General features: G+C 59.1%; 2 protein-coding genes across 4 annotated transcripts in view; both read left to right on the top strand.

Annotated features, from left to right (window-relative positions):
- GRK4 (G protein-coupled receptor kinase 4) overlaps positions 1-12,387 on the top strand; it is a 36,912-nt gene extending 24,525 nt beyond the window's left edge. Inside the window, exons 8-16 of the mRNA XM_036417195.2 lie at positions 81-221; positions 1,428-1,618; positions 2,260-2,297; positions 4,232-4,321; positions 5,260-5,468; positions 8,550-8,687; positions 10,835-10,972; positions 11,295-11,450; positions 12,251-12,387. Of these exons, the coding sequence (XP_036273088.1) occupies positions 81-221; positions 1,428-1,618; positions 2,260-2,297; positions 4,232-4,321; positions 5,260-5,468; positions 8,550-8,687; positions 10,835-10,972; positions 11,295-11,450; positions 12,251-12,265 (1,116 nt within the window). The 3' untranslated portion in view covers positions 12,266-12,387. The remainder of the gene's footprint in view (positions 1-80; positions 222-1,427; positions 1,619-2,259; positions 2,298-4,231; positions 4,322-5,259; positions 5,469-8,549; positions 8,688-10,834; positions 10,973-11,294; positions 11,451-12,250) is intronic.
- An 8,410-nt stretch (positions 12,388-20,797) lies between these two features.
- The window catches only part of HTT (huntingtin), a 93,194-nt gene continuing 87,561 nt past the window's right edge, over positions 20,798-26,430 (top strand). For all 3 annotated transcript variants that reach the window (XM_045573998.1, XM_045573999.1, XM_045574000.1), the window contains exon 1: positions 20,798-21,189. In XM_045573998.1, the coding sequence (XP_045429954.1) occupies positions 20,990-21,189 (200 nt within the window). In that variant the 5' untranslated portion in view covers positions 20,798-20,989. The remainder of the gene's footprint in view (positions 21,190-26,430) is intronic.

Consider the following 26,430-nt stretch of genomic DNA (forward strand, 5'->3'; position numbering starts at 1 on the left):
GAGGCTTCTCACAGAAGACGCCTCTCTGTAGCCTGGGGAGCTCAGCTCCGTGCAAACCTCTTCCTTTTTTTTAACACCAGGTTTATGCCTGTCAAGTGAGAGCTACGGGGAAGATGTATGCCTGCAAAAAGCTAGAAAAGAAAAGAATAAAGAGGCGGAATGGTGAAGCCATGGCCCTAAATGAGAAAAGACTCTTAGAAAAAGTGCAAAGTAGATTTGTAGTAAGTACCTCCCCTCGTCTCCCGGGACCCTGAGAGAGCCCAGGAGATCTGTAGGGAGTTCCCCCTCTCGTCCTCCCTGAGGATCCGGGTAACCAGCACTTTTCTTAACGACCTGCCTCAAAGCCCCTTCCTTCCAGCCGTGGGAATTGCTTGGTTGAGTGCGTGTGCGGTTGCTATCTTGTGCTGATAAGACGCATACCGTAGGTGTTGGGAACAGCTTTGCTTTAGTAACAGCCCTCTCTTTCCTTATTCAATTCTTAATAAATGTAAGACAGTGGGGAGCCTGCCTGGAACAGAGCCGCTGCTTCCACCACGCCTGGTCTGGCAGTGACTTCCCTCTGCAAGCTTGCACCAGCCAGGTGCTCCTCCCCTCTGTTTATGACACCACTTATGATAGCATCAAAAAACAGCGAGATCTAGGCAAAAATTGAAAATGTGCAAGACTTCTCCACTGAGACCGATAAAACGCTAGTTCAGAAATGACAGAAGCCTGGCCGGCAGCTCAGTTGCTGGAGCATTCGCCTCATATGTCCAGGTGCAGTTTGACCCCCAGTCAGGGCACATACCACAAGCACAGTGGGTCTGGATAAGTGGGACAGCGGATCGGTGTTTCTCTTGCTAAAAAACCACTTTAAAAAGTTTCAACATTGTGTTGAGAGAACACTTCAAAAAGGAAAGAAAATGACAAGCCCCAGCCAAGGCGTCCGTGGGTTGGGAAACTCGCTGGTCCGAAGGCATCAGCTCTGCCCGGATTGATGCAGCGATGAAATGAATTCAGTGCAGTCCAGCAGGGCCCGGCAGCGTGTGTACGTGTGTGTGTGTGTGAATGACATGCAAACCAATAGGAACGTAGGTGAAAACCTTGACCAGGCAAAATGGGTTTCATGAGCATATGACAAAGCATGAGGAGTACCTGTGTTTGCGTGGTCACAGCCATGCAGTTAGCGCCCCCCCCCCCCCCCGGCTGGCTGCCCGCAAGTGCTGGGAGTCCCCCGGGCGCTGTGGGGGCGGGTGAGGGTAGCCTGGGATGATGATCCAGTGTCTGTGAAGTGGTGCCACCCACCCACCCCTGGGGGGGTGGGCAAGTTCTCTCCAGTTCAGGAGCGGCGCACTGGCGCAGGGAGTGGGAGCTCGTAATGCGGTTAGCCGTGGGTGCGGCCCGGGCTGAGCCGGTGTCCGTTGTTTCTGTGATGCTGCCGCCTCCAGGTGAGCTTATGCTACTCGTACGAAACCAAAGACAGCCTGTGCTTGGTGCTCACCATCATGAACGGCGGGGACTTGAAGTACCACATCTACAACCTGGGCGGCCCCGGCATCGAGGAGCCGAGGGCGGTGTTCTACGCGGCGGAGCTGTGCTGCGGCCTGGAGGACCTGCAGAGGGAGCGCATCGTGTACAGGTGAGCGGGCCTCCCCCCCCAGGGGCCCGCGCTCCCTAGGGGCAGCCGCTTACACTGTGGCCCTCAGAGGCGGCTTCTCGTCTCTGAGCAGCTCTCCGTTCGGTTGGTCAGACGTGGGCAGTGCCCCTGACGTCGAGTAAGAACCATTTCCGACATCTGCGGCGTGGAGCAGTGCTGCGGCCTGGGGCTGCCAGCCAATGGCCCAGCACTTACGTGCCTCACAGTCACACGCACTTGGCTGTTTCTGTCTCTTAGAATTCAGTAAAGAAAACGAAATGAATTGCACTGGCTAGTGTCAGCAATGTGCTCTGTCGGAGGGAAAGCAGCCCATCCTGCAGCTGCTGCAGTGTCTCTCATCTCCCCCTGGTGGTCTCGCCTGCGCCCGCTCCCTGGGAGGCCTGCCAGCCTCACCCTCTCTCCTGACATCCCAGGGTCTCAAACCCTCCCGTTGGCCACAAGTTCCTTCTGAGCATTTGCCCACTCAATTCCTGGGTCACTGGGCCTCAGCTGCGGGCGCTGTGCTCACTCTCAGTGTCCTCTTGCTTGTCGGGCGCTGAGCCCGCGTGGCTGTGGCTGCAGCTGCTGATGAGCACAGGGTCAGCTTCCTCCTAACCGAGCTTCCTGTCGCTTCTTCCTCGCAGAGACCTAAAGCCCGAGAACATCCTCCTGGACGACCACGGTGAGTGCGCCTCCCCCGGAGCACAGGCTTCGCTGAGAGGGACGGGGGCAGTCAGTGCGGACCCTGCGTGCGGCCCGTAGACACGGCAGACAGCGGGAGCCTGAGGCGCCGGGATGGCACGGTGGCCTGCCTCCGGGGTTAGGCGGGCAGCAGGCTCGCTACACTCAGTGAGGACGTGCTCTGTCCTTGACTTGCTCGTGGCCCGCATCTTGCTGTATCCCTCAGCGTGGGCACACTGCTTGCAGGTGGCCCTCCTTACAGGGCATGTGGCCTGGGGCAGCCGTGCACATGGCCACGCGGGAGCCTGTGAGGGTGTCAGGAGCAGCTCGTGGGGCTGGCTGTTGGTCAGCAGCCTTTTCTCTGATGGCTTAACGGTCAGTGTCTCAATGTCATAACCGGGACTCACAGCGACGGCACGCTGACGCCATCGCTCTGTTTGCGCGTCCTTGCCGCAGTCCCTGTGAGAGGGAACTCTGTGTCATCTGCATTTGTTCACCTTTTGCTCAGGGAAGTCAGGTGAGACACTTGGCTGTGAGTCCCCTGGTTTTCACGGCCAGAGGGCTCGCTTTCTGCTTTCTCGTGAGGAACTGGTGCGTTCTAGCACTGCTGTGGGTCCATCCATCGGAGTCATTGCCCGCCTGGCCAGCAGGTGCCAGTGGATGTGCTCTCTGCTATGGTCATGTTCCAGGCCCCTGTGCATGCCGAGACCTGAGTCCCCTGCTCCCCAGGGCCTGCTCCCGCGGCCTCGTTGCTCTGTGGCCATTCTTCCTGGGCCTGCTGAGTGGGCGGAGAAAACGTGCCCCGCCTCTTTTTTTGAAGAGAGTATTCACCCTGGTTCACATCGGCCTTCCCTTCTCCTCCCCTGCGCGTCCTCCTCCGGTGCTGAGGCACAGGCCCTGATGGCTTCAACGTCCTCATGCCGTTTCCTCACTTTGCTGTTTAACATGCAGCAGAGGCCACTCCCCGCACACAGAGACCTCCGGCCCTTGTCGCCAGGGGTGGGGTGGGGTGGGGGGCCATCAGAGTGGGTGCTAGGCCGAAGGCCAGGCCACGTGCAGTTCTGCCACATCCCTCCTGGGTGTGGAGCTGGTGGTTTTGTTTGCTTTTGAACAGAGAGAGGCAGGGAGTAGGAGAAGAAGAGAGAGAGAGAGAAGCATCGGTCAGCTGCTCCCTACACACCGCCTCCTGGGGACGGAGCCCCCTCCCAGCATGTGCCCTCGCCGGGCATCCACCCAGGGACCCTTGCTGCATGGGACAGTGCTCAGCCAGCGTGAGTGTGCCTGTGTCCCCACCCCCCAGGCCGTGCCTCCAACGTGCAGTGCTTCCAGTAGGCTTGCTGTTCCCTTCTCAGTTTAAAAGAATCACCTTTTAAAAGAAAAATGAGACAGGGGAACTTAAAATTTTGCAACATGCGTGAACTCTGCTTAAACATAAAATATAGAAAACCAAATTGCCGAGGGATCTGTCTGTTTGGGAGGAGGAAACCCAGACGAGCTGAAACGTGGCAGAGCTGGGACTCTCACCCAGGCCTCCGGTCCAGCATCTGCTCTGCCCCCTGCCCCTCCTGCCTCCTGGGTGGGCTCGCGCCCAGCGCATGATGGGATTTGTGTTGTGGTGCAGCCTCAGTCTGAGGTCCCCTTCCTGTCTCGAGTGCTGTGTAGACTGGTCTGAAACGATTCCGTGCCTGGGGAGCTGGTCAGCTGGTGTCGATGGTCAAACGGCTTCCCGCCCCGAGCCAGGCAGACACTAATGCCCCCGCCTAGTGGAGCTGCACGCCCGGTGGTCTTTGAGCAGAGGCGGAGAGGTCTGTGACAGGCCGCAGTCTGCCGTGGGGCCGCTGTGCCTCGCCATGTGTAGATGCTTTTCCGTTCTGTAGGTGTGGAAGCGTCAGCACGCCCCCCTGTGATCGGTGTCATGTATTTAAACACACGCAGGACATATCCGGATTTCAGATCTCGGGTTAGCCTTGGAGATCCCAGAAGGGCAGACAGTTCGAGGAAGAGTCGGAACAGTCGGCTACATGGGTACGTAGAGGCCCCCTTCAGCGAGCCTTGCCCTTTCTGTCTAGGTGCCCGAGTCCTCAGGACACAGACACTCAAATGCGAACGCACCTGGAGTCCGTTCTGCCTGAGGCACAGGTGGCGTTTGAAGTGGTGCCGGCGGCGTGGGAGTGAGGAGGCCTCCCGTCCGCTCCTCTCCTAGGTGGGACTGAGGCCCAGAGCCGGCTCGGGCTCCATGGAGGCAGGTCGGGACCGGACAGCCCATCTCACTGCCGCTGCCACACCGGGTGCATGCGGCCTCGCAGTCCCCGCAGGGAACTGTCCCTGGCCATTCCGCAGCCTGGGTGCGCGGGCCCTGCCTCGGCCAGCTCCAGAGCAGTGACCTCGCAGCTCCGGCCGGGAGCCTGCGGTGACTCCCCTGGCCGCTGCTCTGCCGTCAGCTGCCGCGGGGACCTGATAGATGAGGGTAGATGGCCACGGCCAGGACCCCGGGGCTGTGGCTCTGTTTGGAGGGAGCCCCCTCCCAGTAGCTCCTCTGCTGGGGGCTGTTTCCCGCTCCGAGAGTACAGCCTCCGGGCCAGCTGCATTGGAAGGTCATTCGCCACGTGAAGCCCGCGGCCTCGAGTGCACATGCGTGGTCCCGGGCGTCACAGCGCTGGGCACCCACCACTGTCTCAGTCCAGATAGTTCTGTCCCCTCAGCAGAACCCGTGCCATCCCTGGCAGCTCCTGTCTCTCCCCCCACCCCCACCCCCGCCCCCAGTCCCCGGGCCCTTGGCGAGTCTGCCTGTTTCTTAGAAATAGTCACACGCTACGCAGCCTTTTGCTCTGGTTCTTTCGCTTAACATGCTTGTAGGTTCATGCATGTTGAGACATGTTACCTTTACAGTGTGTTGTTTGGAATTAATTACCAGGAAATTTAGAGCTACAATTTAATTTGCCTTTGCTGTATTTGCCACGCAGCTCCTGAGGTGATCAATAACGAGGCCTACACCTTCAGCCCGGACTGGTGGGGGCTGGGCTGCCTGCTCTACGAGATGATCCAGGGGCACTCCCCCTTCAGGGGGTTCCGGGAGAAGGTCAAGCGGCAGGAGGTGGAGCGACGTGTGCAGGAGGACACGGAGGAGTACTCGCCCAGCTTCTCGGAGGACGCCGAGTCCGTCTGCAGGATGGTGGGTGGGCTCCGGGGGCGTGAGCTTCTCCCTCCCGCGGCCATGGCCGCCCCGAGGGGCGTCTGTGTCCAGTGAGCAAGGCCCTGGCTCGGGAGGGCCGCCGAGGTCCTCCGGTGCTTGAGGCCAATACCAGGGACTTCCTCCCGAGTCAGGCAGGAGGGAACCTTCTGGATGCCGCTGGGAGCAATGACGTGATGGTTTCTGACCACGCAGAGCCGAGGGGAGCCGAGGGGAGGGCTGCCTCTCAGAGGGGCCGCTGTGCCTCTCTCAGAGCACAGCAGAGCCTCGTGTCGCTGACCACGTCACGTGGAACTAACCTGAGCAGGACCTTCAGGCAGCGCCTGTCCCCTCGCCCACGTCTCTGTCCTTCAGTGCGTGCAGGTCGGGCCTGCGGGGCTGCGGTCGCTGCGGGGAGCAGGGCCGGCGCAGGCAGTTTGCCCCCTGTGCTCCGGCTGGGCAGGCCCTTTCGTTCACTCTGTGTCCTCGGCCGCCACCGAGGGGTGGAAGGGGCTCTCTGCCCCTCCCAAAGCCAGGACGTAGACCTCCGAGTGCACTCCTTCCCTTCTTCCCGTGTGCGAGGACGTGTGCACCTCCCGTGGGCCTGTCCTCCCAGGCCCGGCCCCGGCCCAGGGCTCATACTGCCGCAGGAGTGGGGGTGGGCCGGAGGGCTGTGGGCTGTCACTCGCACAGGGAGGCCCAGTGCCCACTGACGGGGAAGCCGTCACGGCTCCATGGGCGGCCGTGCCGGGAAGAGACCGCGAGGAGGACGGAGGGGCCAGCCAGGCCTGGTCAGATTCCAGCGTAGAGGGAGGTGGCGCCTACAGGGTTTGATGAAAGTCCGCCCTGCCGGGAGGGGAGAAGCTGGACACTGCCTGGTTGCACCCAGAGGAGGGGCAGGAGAGGTGAAGTGTGGGGCAGAGGGCACCGGAGACGTGATGCTGGTGCGTGGACGCGCAGTGCGAGCTCCGCACGGCCTGTGGCTGCTGGTCTCGGAGGTCCCCAGCCGCCGGGTGGGAGGGAGCTGAGGAGGTGAAGGAGGGGGGCCGCGGGGTTGAAAGGAGGCGGGAGGTCGAGGCCCCATTGTGGGTCACGCTCCTGTCACAGGAGCCACAGCTGCGGAGCCACAGTGCCGCCTCCGGTTAGAAAGACGGGCCACACGGAGGAGGCAGCAGGGGAGGGCGTGACCTGGGGGAGTGGCTGGTGGGACGGGGTGTTGGCATCTCCAGCAGGCAGCTGTTACTGAAGGGTGTCAGTAGCTCAGGGGGTGATGGTTCCGGCAGTAGCCATTTCCGGTTCCTTCTCCGTGTGTCCGGGGCGGGTGGCAGTGCTAGTGTCTGGCACTGGCAGTGGGCTCGGGCCTTTCTTCCAGCTGCTCGCTTGGACTGACAGAGTTTAGTCAGCTCCCAGCCAAGCTGCTGTCCGTGCGCTCACAAATACTTCGAGTGCTGCTGCCCTCGGGTGGCTGCAGGGATGTGGGAAGCTGAGTGAGAAATGGAGCCTGCCTCAGGCCTCACGGGCTCCTGGCAGGCTGAAACAGCCAGAAACGTGGCTATAGTGAAAGGCAGGGGAAGAAAAAGTAATAAATAAATAAATAAGTAAATAGCAGGTAGGCTGGAGCCAGAATGCTCTCTGGCCTCTGCCTGGAAATTGGGTTTATTTCCGGAGAAGCAGGTGAATCTGGCCAGCGGTCAGCAAACTGGAGGGGCCAGATGACCAGTGCCACTTAGGCCCTCGGGGCCCTGGTGTCCGTCCGGGTTGTATCGTAAAACAACTACAAGTGAGATACAAGACGCCTTTTTTTTTTTTTTAATTATTATTTTATTTATTTATTTATTTATTTTATTCTCCCCCCCCATTTTTTAATTCAATTATTATCTGTGTACATATTTTAACATTGCCCCCCCTCCCATACATACCCCTCCTTCAAGACGCCTTAATGACCCAAATAATTAGGAGTCCTGAGGTGTCTCTTCCAAATCTGAGCCCCAAAATAGAGGAAGTCTCCCATATTTATACTTTTCGAGCCTCTTTGTTTGCAGATATTACAGAAGGACTCTGTGTGAGTTATTGTTACAGTGTAACCTTGAATATATAATGAGTTAGTACTTGGAATACGAACATGGGAATTACTATCAGTATTAGTCTACATCAGTCTATTACAGTGGTCGGCAAACTCAGTCAATAGAGCAGCAAACTGCGGCTTGCGGGCTGCATGTGGCTTGCGAGCCACAGTTTGCCAACGACTTGTCTAGTGCATTGGATGGCTAGCTTGCAAGGTCAGACAGTTAAGTTTATCTTTTTCTATTATTTGAACTAAAAACAAAGTAATTTTATAGAATAAGAGACTCTTAAAGTGACAGTTTATAGGACTAGGGCCTCCCTAACAAAGCAGAGTTTCAAACAGTGGTTTTTACACAAGATGGAGGTTCCTGTGCTTCCTCAGGCTCTTCACCCCGCTGCTGGTGCAGGCGCAGCAGGGCCGCTGACCCCAGCCGCTGTGCTCCCGCCCCGTCCGGGTCAGCAGCCCAGGCAGCGGGGCCCGTGTGTGCTCGCTCCAGTCTGTCCTGTGGTGCGTGAGCCCAGCCAGACCTTCTTGGTCGGTTGTGGAGGACGGCCTCCTGAACTGTGATCATTACAAACGTGGGTGGGAAGCCCTGGAAGAGATCCTTCCCGCTGACTGTAAGTGGTGTGATTTCTGAACGGGGCTTGCTAAGTCGTCTCCAGCTGAGCCAGCGACCCCCCTCCTGAACAGAGCAGCTGTGAGTGTTTCTAATGTGACTGAGCGGTAAGTGGTTCCTCGGAATGCTGAATGGTGCTATTTCTTTTAGAAAGTTTATTGTTTTACTTAGGGATTTACTTAGCCAACTCTTTATTTATTGACAGCTCAAAGGGAACCTGTAGTTTAACTGTTTGAAGCCTCACTTGTTTAATTGGTCAAATCTGAATTAATGAGGCGGGTGGGCACTGCACCCTGAGGGCCTCTGCTCGGTGGTGGTGCCCACCCCATTCCGTGGTTCTGGCCGTGGAGCTGCCCTGCGTTCCTTTCTCCCCAGGAGCTTCTGACTCCATTTCTGCTTCCAGCTGCTCACCAAGAACCACAAGGAGCGCCTGGGCTGCATGGGTGACGGAGCCGCTGGCGTGCGGAAGCACCCCGTGTTCCAGAACATTAACTTCAAGAGGCTGGAAGTGCACATGTTAGAGCCCCCGTTCTGCCCTGACGTGAGTACCCTGTGCCCACCAGCAGGGCTCCCAGCAAAGGCGGGCCTCTGCCCAGCAGCTCAGGGTCACCCGGTGCAGCCAGTGGGTGTGGCTTCCGCTCAGGCCCCTAACATCTGGTTCCTCCTCCCTCCCCGGCCCCCACTGCCCAGGCCTGTCCTCACAGTCTTCTAAGCAGCGCTCTGGCTTCAGGCTGGGACCTGGTGTCCGCTGTGGGCCATCAGAGCTGAGCCCGGCCAGTGTGTCCTCAGACCTCCTGGGCAGCGGCCCCTTCTGATGGCAGTGCCGGCCAGCGTGTGTCTCAGAGTCCTGGCTGCACACGGAGGGCCCGGCGGTGGTCACCTCAGTGCGTGGGGGGAAGGCGTGGGCACGTGTCAGTGCTGGGTAGGCACACAGCACAGACGATGGGCCGGATGTGAGGTGGCCCAACAGGGTGTGATAGCGTGACAGTCCGGGACTCGGGTTGTACCCATGTGTCTTACACCAGTGCTTCTTCCCCGGAAATGGGTCTGGTTGCATGTTGGTGACATGCTGTGGTATCGGCACAGGGAGAACAGCACCGGCTCCAGGCTGCGCAGGTCAGCAGTGAGGCAGTTACAGCCGGAGCAGAGCCCCAGACAGAGACTTCCGATGGGCCACTGGCTGGTCCTTCGAGCCTTCTTTCCACCAGGCCTGGGGCCCCGGGGCCTGCACCTGGAAGGCCGGCAACAGTGCTGTCTGAGGGGGGAGGTGACAGGTGTGGCCTAGGACGCATAGGCCAGAGGTCTGGGCGGTTCTGGGAGTTCCCTTGAGTTCCCCCAGCGGACTGTGGAGCCAGGCGACAGCAGTCTGATGGCCACGTGTCAGGCACTGGCACTTAAGTGGGGATCAGTACAGGCTCTGGCCTTGGGCTGGGGCCCAGCTCCGCCAGCCTTCCCCTGGTGTGTCTCCCCTTGTGGTGGCATTGGGACAGGACCCAGTGGTCCTCTCACTGTGGTGTGCGTGCTGGGAGCTGCAGGGCGCCCCTTGCCTTCAGTAGGCCAGGCCGCTGTGCACTCTTCCTCACTCCCCACCAGGCAGGCGGCCGCACTGGCACGTCCCACCTGCTCCCGGCCCCTGGCCCTGAGGACAGCAGTCCGGCCCCTGGCCCTGAGGAGGGTCTGCAGACCAGCCTCCCTCGGCTGGGACCTAGATGAGCTCTGACGGGGACAGGGAGCACCCGACCACCCTCTTCCCCTGGCCTGCCTGTAACCCGTTGTCCACTGCCGAAAGGGAGGCGTGCGTCTCAGGTGTGTGGGCAGGAGCACTGGCCGGACAGTGTCCTCAGTTATGCCAGTGTCCTCAGCTGAATGACAATGTCCTCAGTTAATGCCAGTGTCCTCAGCTGAATGACAGTGTCCTCAGTTTAATGCCGTGTCCATTAGCCAGTGTCAGCTGATGCCAGTGGCCGCAGTTAATGCCAGTTCTCCTAGTCAGGTTAATGACAGTGTCCTCAGCTGAATGAGAGTGTCCTCAGGTTAATGCCAGTGTCCTCAGCTGAATGACAGTGTCCTCAGGTTAATGCCAGTGTCCTCAGTTATGCCAGTGTCCTCAGCTGAATGACAGTGTCCTCAGTTAATGACAGTGTCCTCAGTTAATGACAGTGTCCTCAGCTGAATGCCAGTGTCCTCAGTTAATGCCAGTGTCCTCAGTTAATGCCAGTGTCCTCAGGTTAATGACAGTGTCCTCAGCTAATGACAGTGTCCTCAGGTTAATGACAGTGTCCTCAGCTGAATGACAGTGTCCTCAGGTTAATGCCAGTGTCCTCAGCTGAATGACAGTGTCCTTAGTTAATGCCAGTGTCCTCAGCTGAATGCCAGTGTCCTCAGCTGAATGACAGTGTCCTCAGCTGAATGCCAGTGTCCTCAGTTAATGCCAGTGTCCTCAGCTGAATGACAGTGTCCTCAGCTGAATGCCAGTGTCCTCAGTTAATGCCAGTGTCCTCAGCTAATGACAGTGTCCTCAGTTAATGACAGCGTTCAGGGAAGGGTCAGACTGCTCCCATGAGAGGCTCCGCAGATCAGGACCGGAGGGAGAGGTCAGGCCGCCCTCCACGTGCATGTGACTTAGTGGTGAGGGAGACCCAGTACCCAGTGCCTCACGGCCTGCGCCTCCTTGTTCTCCGTGCGCAGCCGCAAGCGGTTTATTGTAAGGACGTCATGGATATCGACCAGTTCTCCACGGTGAGAGGCATCTACCTGGACGCCACCGACACCACCTTCTACAGCCAGCTTGTCACGGGCTGTGTCCCCATCCCCTGGCAGAATGAGGTACTGCTTGTCAGGGTGCCGGGATGTGTGTGTACATGTGTGACGGCATCTCCTCAGCTGTCACACACACCTGGGTGAGGGTGAGGTAGAATTATCCACGGCCGCTGTCCCTGGGCCCTTCACAGGTGGCGGGCAGAGGTGGTCATTTGGGTCCGAGGGGGCTCCCGGCCCTGAGCCCCTTGGCCTAAGCTGGGCTGGAGGCACCGCGGGGAGGGAGGGGGGGCAGGTTACCCAAGAAGAGGCCAGGAGGCAGGGCCAATAGAAATGGGGGCCGGCTGACCCGTTGTCCGCCTGCTGCTCTGCCCTGCCTTCTGCGATGCAGATGATCGAGTCGGGATGCTTCCAGGACATCAACGACAGGGAAGACCGGGAAGCCCGGGAAGCTCAGGACCCCCGTCAGGAAGGCAAAAGCTACCCCAAGAAGCCAGCCCGGCCGCTGCAGAAGGAAGGCTTCTTCCACAGGCTCTTCAGGAGAGCGGTGAGCGTCCCGGCCTCGGCACTGTGGGCTTTCCAGTGTGATGTGTTAGGACAATGTTTCACCGTGCTGGAGCTGGCTTTTCGTTTCTGACGCCTCCTGCCTCCGGCTGGCACGTGGTGTGGAGCCAGCTGTGGTGCTGTGGAGCCAGCGGACCCCTCACCTCTGCTGTGCGTGGATCTGCTCTGACCCAGAGGGAGGGCGGAGGGCAGCCGGGCCGCGCTGGCCACTGGGCTCGCGACGAGTGTCTCACAGGCCAGCCTCAGAACGACGCCTGCCACTCCCCTCACTCGCTGCTCATTGCCGCGTTCGCGGGAAGGCTGCTGCTGCTGCTTTGGAGGCTTTCCGCAGCAGCTGCGGTTAGCATTTCCCCGTGACGTTCTCTCCTTGGACAGGTGGGCTCCTGCTTGGCCCCTGCCCACTCCCCGGGCTTCCCTCAGAGCTGTCCACTCACAATCTGAAGGCACGCCTCAGGGGCAGGAGAGCACTCGGGCCCACCGGAGAGCCTGCCTCAGCGCGGCCTGTCCTGTGATCACGCTCCCGGCGCCTGTGGGAACCGGAACCGCAGCTGGGGGTGTGCTGTGAGGCCCGAGCCCTGTTGGTTCCCCAGAGCGCGGGGTGGGTGGTTCGGAGCGCCTGTGCGAGGGGGAGCACAGAGAGCCACCAGAGGGCAGTGTGCCCCGAGAGTACTGCAGGCCACGAAGTAAAGAAAACGTGTGAGCACCCAGAGTTCGCCCCGTCCCTCTCTCCTGGGGAAAGGTAAGCGCTGCCTCCGAACAGGACTGACGGGGCTTGTGTTGCAGGGCTGCCTGAGCTAACTGCGGAGCCGCGAGGAGGAGCTGCTGCGGGTCCACCGCCGGCGCAGAGCCCTCCCCACGCCAGGAGCTGGCTCCGTGCTCGTCCTCGCTGTGAAGGCAATAAACAGGTCTGACGCAGCTTAGCGTGCCCGTGAGTCTGCAGTTTTTCCACCACAGCTGGCCTGAAGGAAAGGCCCCTCAAGGATGGTGTGGCGTCCCAAACCCCACGGAGAGGGTGGAGACGGGCTGGGCATCAGCTCCTCCAGTGCTCACAGGAAGCGGCAGGCCGGCCCTCCTGGCCTGGGGCTCAGCGTTAGAGCCGCCCGTCTGCTTCCGCAGTGTGTGCAGAGCGTCTGCCTCCCTGCATGTGCGGGTCTTTGCTGGTCGCCAGACGCCCCTGCCCTCCAGTGGTAGAGGTGCCCCCAGGCCCTGAGGCCAGGACTTGGCCGTCGGGGGCTCCTCACCAGCCCTGGACTGTGTTCAAGGGGTTCTGTGCAGCGGCCTGTGAGTCCGTGCCCGCAGTGCCTCCAAGGATGGGGTCAGGTGACTGAGCCGAAGGCCAGGGCCCAGGCTGCTTGGAGAGAAGGAGCTCACCTCCTGGGGTTGGGGAGAGCGGTTCCCTCGCGGAGCTCTGCACAGACCCCCAGACCTGGCTGCGCTCTTACTGTGTGAGAGGAGATGGCCTGGCCTGTGGAGGGGCCAGCTGTGCGGGGAGGGAGGCCTGGGAACCCTCCAGGAGCGGGGCTGGGGAACAGTCTTCTGTTTTATTGGGGGGAGGGGCGTCGTGCAGGGTGATGTCATTAAAATGTGACTTATGGGTCTTCTCTGTTGTCACACGTCACCTTGAAAGGTGTTGAGGGCGGGGCAACCACAGAGCTCCGGAACACCTGTCCCGCCAGGCGCCCTAGGAGCGGCTGCTCTAGCATGCACCGACTCCCGCTCCCTCCCGGTACATCTCCCCTCCCCGGTACAGCTCCCCTCCCGGTACATCTCCCCTCCCCGGTACAGCTCCCCTCCCGGTACAGCTCCCCTCCCGGTACAGCTCCCCTCCCGGTACATCTCCCCTCCCCGGTACATCTCCCCTCCCCGGTACAGCTCCCCTCCCGGTACAGCTCCCCTCCCGGTACAGCTCCCCTCCCCGGTACAGCTCCCCTCCCAGGTACAGCTCCTCACCCCCCCCCCCCCCCCCCGTACAGCTCCCCTCCCTGGTACAGCTCCCTTCCCGGTACATCTCCCCTCCTCGGTACAGCTCCCCTCCCGGTACAGCTCCCCTCCCCGGTACAGCTCCCCTCCCGGTACAGCTCCCCTCCCCGGTACAGCTCCCCTCCCGGTACAGCTCCCCTCCCCGGTACAGCTCCCCTCCCGGTACAGCTCCCCTCCCGGTACAGCTCCCCTCCCCGGTACAGCTCCACTCCCCGGTACAGCTCCACTCCCCGGTACAGCTCCACTCCCCGGTACAGCTCCCCTGCCGGTACAGCTCCTCCCCCCCCCCCCCATACAGCTCCCCTCACCGCTACAGCTCCCCTCCCGGTACAGCTCCTCCCCCCCCCCCCCCCCCCGTACTGCTCCCCTCCCGGTACAGCTCCCCTCCCGGTACAGCTCCCCTCCCCGGTACTCCCCCCCCCCCCCCCCCCCGTACAGCTCCCCTCCCCGGTACAGCTCCTCTCCCCCCCCCCCTGTACAGCTCCCCTCCTGGTACTGCTCCCCTCCCGGTACAGCTCCCCTCCCCGGTACAGCTCCCCTCCCCGGTACAGCTCCCCTCCCGGTACAGCTCCCCTCCCCGGTACAGCTCCCCTCCCGGTACAGCTCCCCTCCCCGGTACAGCTCCCCTCCCCGGTACAGCTCCTCTCCCACCCCCACCCCCATACAGCTCCCCTCCCGGGACATCTCCCCTCCCGGTACAGCTCCCCTCACGGTACAGCTCCCCTCCCCGGTGCAGCTCCCCTCCCGAGGACAGGCACTGTCCAAGCGCACCCGGGAGGAATCCAGTTTAGTGGGAGGTGTGTGTGTGTCATGACATAAAATAACGTGTCACTTTCTTGCTCCCCGGCCATCCTGGCAGCTGCTCTTGGTTGGGGGCTGTCCACACCTGAGGCAGGAAGATGGTGGAGCCAATCCACTCTAGCTCCCTCCTGCCATGGAAAGTGGGGAGTCCGTGCTGGGTACACACAGACTCTGCAGGTGATGACACAAGGCGAAGTGAAACTGGTCATCCTGGCCAGAGCACGAGGCCACGCGGCCAAGCCTGGCGCCCATCACCACAGTGGCCACATGGTGACCTGGGCGCTGTGGGCAGAGCATCCTTGCACGGGCACTGGCTAGCCACGACCCAGGTGAATCTGTAGGGCTAGAAGCATGCAGGGCAGCCAGAACCAGTTTGGCTCAGTGGAGAGAGCGTCAGCCTGCGGACTGAAGGGTCCCAGGTTCGATTCTGGTCAAGGGCATGTACTTTGGTTGCGGGCACATCCCCAGTGGGAGGTGTGCAAGGGGCAGCTGATCGATGTTCTCTCTCATTGATATTTCTAACTCTCTATCCCTCTCTCTTCCTCTCTGTAAAAACTCAATAATAAAAAAAAAAGAAGTATGCCAGGGAAGACTGGAAAATAAACCATGCAAAATTTGAGGAATGTCTGACAAGGCAGAACCCAGCCAAAAGCATTGAGCCAAGCAGAAGGCACGTGTTACGCTGAAGGCGCAGTCCTCAGATGAGACAAAATAGAAGTAACTGCTCACCAAGCACAGCCGTGGTGTTCCCTAGCAGAGCGGGGAAGGTGAAGCCACCTCCGAGTCTGGAGAGAGCGGACCTGGAGCATGGTGAGGGGCATCCTGTGGGTGGGTGTGTGTAGATACATGCTTTTAGAGAGACATACACATACTACATATTGACACGACATGTAGATAATAGAGAATGTATCTTCTCTTCAAATGCCCATAGAACATGCATCAAAAGTGACTATTATGTCACAAAGGAAATCCTAATAAAAAATTTGAAAAGAAATATAGTCAAGAATATCTGATTACAAATGTGGTAAATCTATAGCCTCTGCTATAATCCAAAAGTACAGAACTTCTAGAAAATGACCACCATTCCTCTAGGTCTGGCTGAATGGGACACAACTAGAATAGTGCTCAGAGAACATTTATAGCTTCTAATCAGACCAACCAAAGTGAGCACGTGGAAATACCAGGACTGAGCCTCTAACTCAAAGGATAGAAAAAAACATCAAGAAAAACAGAAGGAATTAATGGACAAAAGCAAAAGTCAATGGCTACTGAACAGAAATAAGTTCTTAAAAAATCAAAAAATAAAAGGCGAAAACACGAATGCACTAGCTGGGCCTTTGCTGAGGGATTTTCTGGTTTCTGTAGTGGGAACTTCAGGGGCGTCTCAATCAGAATATCCACCAGCTTTTCAGGTGTCCCACTGCTGGTGCATCAAAGTGAGTGTCTAGTGGGGCTGGGACGCTGGTCAGGTTCACCTCTACCTTGGATTTGTCTGGCTCTAATGGGGGGGCGGGGGGGTGTTGTTGTTTGTTATTCCCGGGCTTCATGGCTCTTGGTTTGGCTGGCACTAATGGCACTAATTTGGCCTGTTGTCGCTCTCCCTGACCAGGGTGATCTAAGCGGCCTGCTCGCTGTACTTACAGGGCGACGGGAAGGGAATAGGGATTCCTGGGTCGATCATGCCACAATGGCAGGTTTCCGGCGTGGGGGATGGGTTTGCTGGCCAGGAGAACACTTACAGCTTCTCAGTGTACCAGCAAAGGCCCGCACCTCGAAACAAAGCTCATCCCTTCACCTCCCCCCGAGAACCTGTTTGCTGGACTTGCAGACACGCGGTCCTCTCTCCTCACACCCCTGCCGCGCAGTGAACTACGGAGCAGAGAGAGAGACGCATGAAAGCAGCCGGAGGGGAAACCAAACCAACCATTACACTCAAAGGAGCAAGGACTGACTTCTCAACAAGAACGGGGGGTGGAATGCAGTTCAGGTCTTTCATTTGCTGACAGGAAGTGTCTGCCAACATTGAATTCCATACCAGCCACAAGTCCATTAAGAATGATGGAAAAGAATGGCATTTTCAGATAAACAGATGGAAAGACTTCAGCAACAAGAGATCCATGGAAGAGAAATTCTAACGGGTGTTTTCCAGGCAGAGGAACATGGTCTGGATGGAAGATCATGGGACAGGAAGGAGGGAAGAGGAATGGAAACGGCACATGGGGGTGGGGGTGGGGGGGAGAGGGCAGTGGAATAAATGCTGACTGCTCAGAACAGCAGTGGCCGTTTCCATGCCCTACGCCGTGTGTGTGTGTGTGTGTGTGTGTGTGTGTGTGTGTCCAGTCATTGTGCCTCTTGGCTTTGCTTCATGCTTCCTTCTTACTCTGGCCCAAGCCTCGCCCCCACAGATTCCATCTGGTCTTGCATTCAGGGCAGATGACAGGGCCCTGTGTGAGGGGTGATGCCAGGCTGCTTTATTCATCCAGGCACCTGCCTTTCCTCCTGGGCAGGACCCATCACATGTGTGTTGCTAGGCATTTATTCTTAGCTCCTCACCAAAACCTATTCTTTTGTTTTTTCCTGAATGGCACACACTCCTTGCTGAGACTTGAACACTGCAAAAAAGCATACGGATTAAGATATAAATCACTGTGCTGTGCTATGCGCCCTCTGCCCTCTAATTGCCCTGCCCACTGAGAGTCACTGTGACTAACCTGGTGACCAGGTCTCTTTTCTATGTATGTGTATGTTGCTTTTTTTTTTTAATTTAAAAATGTTTTTATTGAATTTTAGAGAGAAAAGAAGGGAGAGAAACATTGATGTGACAGAGAAACACTGATTGGCTGCCTCCTGCATGCCCCCTACTAAGGATTGAGCCCACAACCCAGGCTTTCGCCCCGACTTTCTGGTGCATGGGATGATGCTCAACCGAGCCACACTGGCCAGGGAGTGTGCGCTTCCCTTTGTTTACAAAGAGAGGTAGGAGTATGTGCACCAGTGCAATTGTGAATGCACTGTCGACTCTTTTCCATGCCTTTTGTGCTTTCTAAAAATGACTGGTTTTCCGTCCTATGGCTCTATCCTGACTCAGTTAGCCCATCCCGTCCAGCTTCCGTGTTGTTCCCTTGCTTTGTCCCAGGTGCTGCTGAAGGTAGTGATGGTCCTCGCACATCCACGATCACCTTCCTGGGTAAATTTGCTGGTCAGGGCCTGTGCCATTGTGAAGATTTTGGAGACATGCCAGATTGCCCACCCAGCTGTGTTAATCTTTGTTGCGTTTGGACTATACCCGTGGTCGGCAAACATGTGGCTCTTGGGGCCCTTGAGGGTGGCTCTTCCACAAAATGCCACGGCCTGGGCGAGTCTATTTTGAAGAAGTGGCATTAGAAGAAGTTTAAGTTTAAAAAATGTGGCTCTCAAATATATTAAAAAATAATAAAAAAAATAAAAATAAAATAAAAAATGTGGCTCTCAAAAGAAATTTCAATCATTGTACTGTTGATATTTGGCTCTGTCAACTAATGAGTTTGCCAACCACTGGAGTATACCAAGCTTTTCTCTGAACTTAAAAAACCTGCCTTCTTGACAGTCCCTTTCTGTAAGGCTTCCTTATAAGATTTCTTGTCAGGATTATAGTAATTTCTAGGCAGATAACTCTTCTCCACAGCTGAAGCAGTCACGATCTGTTGTGGTAATATTAGGTCTCAATGACCTATGTCTCTCTGAAATGATTAGAATTTAGTTCAGGAGCATATAAACAGAATAATCCAAAATAACAGTGGATTAAACAAAATGGAGCTCTAGTTGGCTTGGCTCAGTGAATAGAGCGACAGCCTGTGGACTGAAGGGTCCCAGGTTAGATTTCGATCAAGGGCATGTGCCCAGGTTGCGGGCTCGATCCCCAGTGTGGGGCATGTAGGTGGCAGCCGATCAATGTTTCTCTCTCATCATTAATGTTTCTATCTCTCCCTCTCCCTTCCTCTCTGAAATCAATAAAAAAAGAAATAAAACACACCAAAAAACACAGAAACACAAAATAGAATTCTCTCTCCCAGATTCTCATGAGATGGGCAGGCTAGGCTGGCAGGGCATCACCCAGTCGCATGGGCCCTGGCTCCTTCTGGGCTGCTGTCCTCGTGATCCAAAGCAAGCGCCCAGGTGCCAACAGTACACCCCGTTTCAGGCAGCAGGAGCCTCGAACACGTGTCCATCCTACTTCAATCTCGGCGCCAGGACTCCTTTAGTCATGTGGCTGCAGCCTGCGCAAAGCAAGGGTGGGCAGCGCTGTTTTAACCGGTGGACAATGCCCAATAAAAACGGGTCCCTCAGAATTCACACGGAGTCCTCGGCTCTGGCGCTTCAAAGGTGACTATTTGGAGATGGGGACTTGGAACAGGAAGAATGAGGCCATCTGGGTGGGTCCTGATCTGAGCTGCCTGGTGTCTTTGTGAGCAGAGGGGGTGGGATTCGGACAGGAAGACCCTGTGAGGGCACAGGAAGGAGACGGCCCTCCTCACACCTAGGAGAGGCCTGGGGGATGGCCTTGTCCAACCTTGGTCTTGGGCTGCCAGCCTCCAGGACGGAGAAGACCGTTTCTGTTGTTGGGCCCTAGGCTGTGGCGCCTTGTAGAGCAGCCCCGGCCGCCAGCTCATGGCCTCTGCTGGGCGGGCAGCCCGTCCGACCCTCACTGAGGGCCAAAGTGTGTGGCCAGGAATGGACCAGCTTCTCCGGGTCCTCCACTCCCGCGCCCACAGCTTGTGGTCAGTACCACACCTCCACCTGGAGGCTCCTGGGCCGGCGGCTCCTGTGTGCGGGAGGGCTCCGTTCTGCCATGGGGCCTCTCTGGTGGGGCAGCTTGCTTCATGCACATGTGAGCCAGGAGGGTGCCGGACAGCAAGATGGGAGCCTCAAGCTCTTGTGGCCAGCCCCACAGAAGCCCTCTTCCCTGTGCTGGTTAGAAGCCAGCCCCCAGGGGCAGCCCCACTCCAAGGAGGGGTGGAGGGGCGAGGCCTCTGTCAACGGCAGGGAGGGACCTCAAGGCTAGCACATGCGTCCTTCCCCTGCGGGGCACTGCCGTCCCCTATGAAAAGGTTTCCTGGGTTTCAGTTCACCCACCGGACCGGCGCGGGCCAGCTGAACCCTGAGGAGGGTGAAGGCACGGCTCCTGCCCAGGACAGGCTCTGCCCGGAGCGGGCGCCGGAGGCTCCTCCTGTGCACACTGGCTCCCCAGCTCGGTTCTCCAGGAGGCCGGCGAACAGGTTCGGGCGGGTGCCCGCACTGGCTTCCCCACCCGGTGCTGAGGCCCGGGAGCCAGGCCCCATTGGGCCGGCACCAGGCAGGAGGCGCCCACCGCGCAGTGCGGGGCAGGAGTCCTCTTCCTCCGGGCGCTCGGGGTGGGCAGTCATTCCCGCGGAGCGCTGGGCAGCAGGCATTGCCAGGCAGGTTTCCGCCACCAGGGCCCACCCAGGCCCTTCCTCTCCGCTGCAGACTCCGGGCGCCGCCCGCGGGAGCCGGCCCCGGGCTCCCTGTCCTCTGTGGGGGCCACGCTGGGCTCCCTCCCGCTGGAAGGACCAACCCCTCCGGTCTCCGCACCTACCACACGGGCAGGGTGCACCCACCTGTGCTCCTGCAGGAAAAGCCCCACCCTCAGCCTCTCTGCGACCCCAGGCGTCTGTAGGGGGCTCGACCCGCGGGGCGCCCGACATGCCCCGCCCCTCACCGCCCCGCCCCTCACCGCCTGGCCCCTCACCGCCTGGCCGCGCCCCTCACCGCCTGGCCGCGCCCCTCACCGCCTGGCCGCGCCCCTCACCGCCCCGCCCCTCACCGCCTGGCCGCGCCCCTCACCGAGGTCCCGCCCCTCACCGCCCCGCCCCTCACCGCCTGGCCGCGCCCCTCACCGCCTGGCCGCGCCCCTCACCGCCTGGCCGCGCCCCTCACCGCCTGGCCGCGCCCCTCACCGCCCCGCCCCTCACCGCCTGGCCGCGCCCCTCACTGCCTGTCCGCGCCCCTCACCGCCCCGCCCCTCACCGCCTGGCCGCGCTCCTCACCGCCCCGCCCCTCACCGCCTGGCCGCGCCCCTCACCGCCCCGCCCCTCACCGCCTGGCCGCGCCTCCTCACCGCCTGGCCGCGCCCCTCACCGCCTGGCCGCGCCCCTCACCGCCCCGCCCCTCACCGCCTGGCCGCGCCCCTCACCGCCCCGCCCCTCACCGCCTGGCCGCGCCCCTCACCGCCTGGCCGCGCCCCTCGCCGCCCCGCCCCTCACCACAGGTCCCGCCTCACCGCTTGGCCGCGCCCCTCGCTACCTGCCCCACCCTCGCCACCAGGCCCCGCCGTCGTCACGCCCCTTACCGCCAGGCCCCGCCCTCAGCGCACGCCCAGTCCGCAGCGTTCGCGCTCCTCCCCACGCCCCGCCCCCGCCGCCAGGCCCCGCCTCCAGGGACGCTGCTACCTCAGTGGCTGCTCCACTCCTGAAGGCCAGCGGACGGGCGCGGCGCCGGCCGGCCATTGGCAGAGGCCACCGCCTCTAGCTGTCAATCTCGGCGGCCCGGCCTGGCCCCGCCCCGACGGCGGAGCGTCGTCAGACGCAGGGCCGCGGGGGCTGCCGGGACTGGTCCAAGATGGCCGGGCGCCTCGGTTCCGCACCTGCCAGTGGCCGCGAACCCCATTCATTGCCGCGCTGCTGAGCGGCGCCGCCAGCCGGCCCGAGGGCTCCGGTCGCTGTCCCCGCGGGGCGGGAGGTCGCCATGGCGACCCTGGAGAAGCTGATGAAGGCCTTCGAGTCCCTCAAGTCCTTCCAGCAGCAACAGCAGCAGCAGCAGCAGCCGCCGCCGCCTGCGCCGCCGCCACAGGCTCAGCCGCCCCCGCCGCAGCCGCAGCCGCCGCCCCCGCCGCCCCCGCCGCCGCCGCCCGGCCCGGCCGTGGCCGAGGAGCCGCTGCACCGTCCGTGAGTGCGGGCCCCCAGCCGCTCCCCGCCTGTCCCTGTAGCCCGGGCCGCAGCGACGGGGCCTCCGCGGAGGGCACCTGCCCCTCCCGGCCCCACGCGCGGGTCTCCGTCCGTCCGCGGGCGGCCACAGCCTCACTCCGGACGGCGCCGCGGCGGCCCGGCCTCAGCCCCCGCCGTCCCTTCGGTGCGAAGTTAGGGGAGGAACTTGCTGCTCCGCGTTTGCGAGAAACCGGGCGTGTTGTGAGCAGAACTTGGCAGAGCCGAGGCCGCGTCCCGTGCGGCTCCCTCCGGGCCACTTCCCTGCCCTCCCCCCGGGAGCGGAGGAGCGCGGGGGGCGCGGGCGGGGTGCGGGGGTGAGATGACATCATGCCTGCGGCGGGAGGGTGCGGACGCGGCCCTAGAAACAGCCCTGGACGGAGGCTGCGCGCCCACCTTCCGCGGCATTCCGCCCGCCGGGCGTTTGAGCAGCAGCGAGAGAGCCCGCTGTCTGGGCTCAGGCTTGGTCTGCACGTCGTGGAAGGAGTTGCGGTTGTCCAGGAAGGGGTGACCTACTTCGATGGTTATTATTAACAAGAGAGAAATAATAACACCGGCGTGGTGTTAGGGAGCGCTGGCTGGGATGAGCGCGCGGAGGGAGCGTTAGCTACTGGGTGCGGGATGCCGTCTCACCGGTGATGTAGCCCAGCTGGCTGGACGCGGGTGTCTGCAGACCTCGGACGGCTCCCGGGCTTCACCGCCCACATCCCGGTCCGGCTTGGGTACTGGGGTCTCCCAGGCTTGTGCCTGCGAGAATTTTTGAAACAGAAAGAAAGAGGCCGTAAGAGCACCGTCTAGCAGACCCCTTGTGCTCCCGCCCCTTGCCCCCAGTCCTTGTGCGGAGAGGCTGGGGCGCCCGGAGCGGCCCGCCTCCCCGCTGGGCTGCCGGGTCCTGACCCGCGGTGTGCAAGGTGGGACAGCTCTGTCAGCCTCTTGAAGAAGCGCACTCTGCTCAGACTGCTTCTCTTTTGCCGTGTATCCTTGTTCTTTATATTTCCGAAATGATCCTGGCTGTGTTCTGAGAGTTTAATGAGAAAATGTGGATTTGCAGAGTAACGTGGGCTTATCTGTTGGAATAAAATTTAGAAATAAATTGTTCTAAGAGGTGGAAAACCTGTCTGGCTACTTAGAGAAAAGTTTAAAAAACAACTTTATTCCTAATATAAATTATTACCACAAGTGATTTATAGCTACACCCATTCCCGAGTGATGGCACTGCCTCTCCAGGAGGTACACGCCAGCTCACTCAGTGCCTGGCTCCTGTGTAAACAGGGGGCACCAGGGTTTTGGGTGGGAAGCAAGATCTCACTGCTGCCCCCGGTGGCTGGGCCAGACGTTGTCAACCTTAAAATATGCCCTGTGTTCTTGGTCTGATTTGAAGGAGCCTGCTGAATTCGCTTATCTTCAAAACGTGGGTATAAAGTGATTTCTTTCTAAAGTTGGTTTGACAAATTAGACTCTGTTTTACTCGTTTATTTTAAGGTGATGTGACTGACTCACTTAAAAATGATAATCCAGCCGGGACCAGTTTGGCTCAATGGATAGAGCATCGGCTTGGGGACTGAAGGGCCCCGGGTTCGATTCCGGTCAAGGGCATGTACCTTGGTTGTGGGCATATCCCCAGTAGGGGGTGTGCAGGAGGCAGCTGATCAATGACTCTCTCTCATTGATGTTTCTATCTCTCTCCCTTCCTCTCTTGTAAAAAAATCAATAAAATATATATTAAAAAAAAAGATAATCCATTGTGTTTGCATAAGCAGTACATGCATGTGATGCCAGTTCCAAAGGCAACAATTAAAAAGCTCGCTCCCACTCCTTTCTCCCAAGTGCCTGACTGTTCCCAGAGGCAAGCACATCATCCTTCCTCCTGCGCGCTCCTCCAGATGTGACCTGAGCATATGAGAGGCTAGATTTTAAGTTATTAATACTTAAAAACAAAAGTATTTCAACATAGTAACCTTTAAAGGTTCTTAGCATGCTCTGAAACAAACTGCATTAGGCTTAACTACAGTCCTTTTAACTAAAATGCACAAACACCACATTATGTATTTTGCTGTTGAAAACGCAGGTATTCATAAATTTTGAGTAACAAACTCATTGATGACAAGTTTGGATCTTGGCATTTCTTGTTCTGATGCTTCAGGTGAAAAACCCGCTCCCCAAAGTGAGGGTTGGCAAAGCAGCTTAGGAAGTGCCGGTTCTGTTTTCGTGGCTGTTTTAATGTTACGTCTGGGTAAGGAGCACCTGAGGGTGATGGTCCCAGAGCCAGGCAGTGCGGAGCTGGCGGGTCACAGGCACGCGTGGGCTTCGCGGGAGGGACCTGAGCGCCTGCTCTTGGCTGGCTCCTGCGTGGGATGAGGGTTCGAGTGGGACCGGCATGCAGGGCCTGTGGAGCTTGGGAGGCGGCTGACATTTGCTTTTGACACTTTCTCCTTCAGGCTCCCACCTGCTTCCCCCTGACTTTAATCGTCTCCTCACCAGAAACGCTTCCTGAGCTCTGCACTCAGGGAACTTCCTGTTTCTGGGGCACAGGGAGTGGACCAGAGAAGACAGATCTGCAGGAGGAGGAGCGGCAGAGCAGGCCAGGGGACCAGGCCGCGTCGGGGTAGTGAGGTGTTGACATTTTAGGTCAGGTGTCCACGGAGGAGGTGGCTTCGAGTAAATAACTGAAGCGGTCCAGGAAGTAGCTGTGAGGAGTGGGGCGGACGGGCATTCTAGGCAGGGAAACAGGCCCAAGGAGGAATGGCTCAGAGGTCAGCTTGGCCGATTGAATGATTGAATTAGTGAGGGAAGCTCCTTTAAAGTATTTTTAAAATTGATTTTAGAGAGGGAGAGCGAGAAACAATGGGGAGAATCATTGGCATCCTGCACACCTCACACTGGGGATCGAGCCTGCAACCCGGGCCTGTGCCCTGACCGGGAATCCAACCTGACCTGGTTCATAGGTGGACGCTCAGTCCCTGAGCCGCACCTGCTGAGCAGACGGGAACTCTGGGTGGGAAGGAGTGAGGCCAGAGAGGAGGAGGAGGCCCACCCCATTCAATTATCCCCCCCCCCCCCCCCCCGAGGGAATAAAGGCACTGGTGTTCATTCTCAGCGGATAGGAGGTCATCGGAGCGTTTGGTCCGAGGACTAGCTGGACTCTCCTTCCACTTCACAGTGAGCACTGGCTGACAACAGGTGAGGGCGCAGGCGGCCGGGCTGGTAGGGACCTGCAGCGTCTGAGAGAGGGGGGTCTGCCAGGGCGTTCGCAGAGGCAACGTGACTGACTGAGAAGGGGCTGGTTTCCAGGCAGGGCCCTGGGACCTGTTCGCCTCCGTCTCCTGAGCATCATTTAGTTTGGCTGTTGTTAGCTGTCATTAGGGTTATATTCAGTGCACACAGCAAAACCCTCCCGCAGTAGCTTACACAGGTAAGAGAGTATTGTCTTTTGAGGAAGATGAGAGACCCAGACTCTGTGAAGCCCTTGTCCTCATTCTTTCCCATTTCTTAGTTATTTGTCTGTTACCCAATTGTAACCGTTCTTTAATTAGTCTATGTACTAGACTCTTGTCAGATACTAGAGGCCAGTGCACAAGATTAGTGCACTGGGGGGGGGGTGGCGTTGCTCAGCTCGGCCTGCTCTCCCATTCCAGGACCAGGACCCCTCACCTGCCTGGTGGCTCAGGCCCCATCCCTCTCACAGTCCAGGGCTCTCACCGTCTGGGACCACTCGCTCCTTACTGGCTGCCTGCCGCTTGGTTTGCCAGCTGTGAACCCAGCTTATGGCTGACTGGCATTCCACTTACGGGAGGGCACTGACCACCGGGGCAGCTTCTGCATTGAGCATCTGCCCCCTGGTGGTCAGTGCACATCATAGCGACCAGTCCTTTTGCTGTTCTGTGGCTCTGCTGTTCAGTTGATTTGCATATTACACTTTTATTAGGATAGGATAGGATTTGTAAAAATGTTCTTTCTGTGGGTTTTCTCTTTATTTTCTTTATAGTGTCCTTTGAAGCAAAATGTTTTTAATTTTTAAAAAATTAACTTTTTTATTTCCCCTGGCCCCATTGAAAAGTTTAATTTGGATGAGTTCACCCAGTGTTTTGTCTTGTCTGTGGCCGCTGCACACTAGTTGTTATACCTAAAAAATGTTGCCTGATTGAAGGTCACAGTTTATTACTCGCAGTGAAGCGAGTGGGGATCGTGGTGCTGGTGGAGGGTCTTGTTCAGTGTGTGGGACCGTGTTAACTGCTGCGTTACTCTGCGCGCTTACCTCTCTGCGCGCTTACCTCTGAAGGGCTCTTGGGGGCGCAGAGGCAAAGGTCTAGCATCGTCCTGGCTCCACCTATGTCCTCCACCTTAAGGGCCCCACCCCAGTGACCCCCGGCCTGCAAGGGAGCCACTTGGCACCGGGGATAATAGGTCTGCCTTTTCCAGACGGAAGGACACCTGGGACGGCATAAGGACTGTTTCACCGTGTTAAGTGGGATAAGCTCTGATTCTAGACGGAGACAAGAGGGCCTCAGGGCAGCCGCTCGGTGTCAGTGGGAGCTTGGAGAAGCACAGTGTGCCCGCTCTCGGACCTCCTGCGTCAGAGTCGCCTCGTACCGGCTCCTGGGGGCAGCCCGTGTGCAGGAGGGCGCGGAAGCTCTGCGGGGGGCGGCCTCCGTGGGTGCGGGCAGTGCGGTGGCGCATGGGCAGGGAGGCTTGCTCAGGGGGCCGGGGGCTGCCGGGGCGTGTAGCTCCTGTCCTAGGCCCTGGAGCGCTGGGCGGCTGCAGACAGGTGTGGCACCGACGGTGAGCTGGGCATTACGAGCCTCAGCTACTGGGGGGACCTTAGTGGGGAGCCGACTAGATGGGCTACTGTGTGCCAGGCCCTGCTCTGGGCCCTGGGTTCCAGCGGCGGATGGGACCGATGAGGTAAACACAGTGGAGAGCGCTAATGGAGGAACGGAGAGGGCTGTGCGGGTTTTTAGGGACGCAGTGCTGAGGGGACAGACACGGGCCAGAGGAGGCAGCGAGCGTCCCCCTGGGGAGCAGGAGTGCGCCCCGAGGAGTGAGGAGCCAGTGCCCAGGTGGAAGGAAGGGCAGGCGCAGGCGATGAGGCTGAGGCCGGGTCAGCGAGGGTCAGCCGCGGGGCCTGACGCCGGCAGAGGCGGACATGGAGAGGTCACTGATGACGCCAGGGCCATTGCGGTGGGCACCCAGCTGCCTGCCCTGAGT

Source organism: Pipistrellus kuhlii, unplaced genomic scaffold (assembly GCF_014108245.1).
Source record: "Pipistrellus kuhlii isolate mPipKuh1 unplaced genomic scaffold, mPipKuh1.p scaffold_m20_p_58, whole genome shotgun sequence".
NCBI classification, from domain to species: domain Eukaryota; kingdom Metazoa; phylum Chordata; class Mammalia; order Chiroptera; family Vespertilionidae; genus Pipistrellus; species Pipistrellus kuhlii.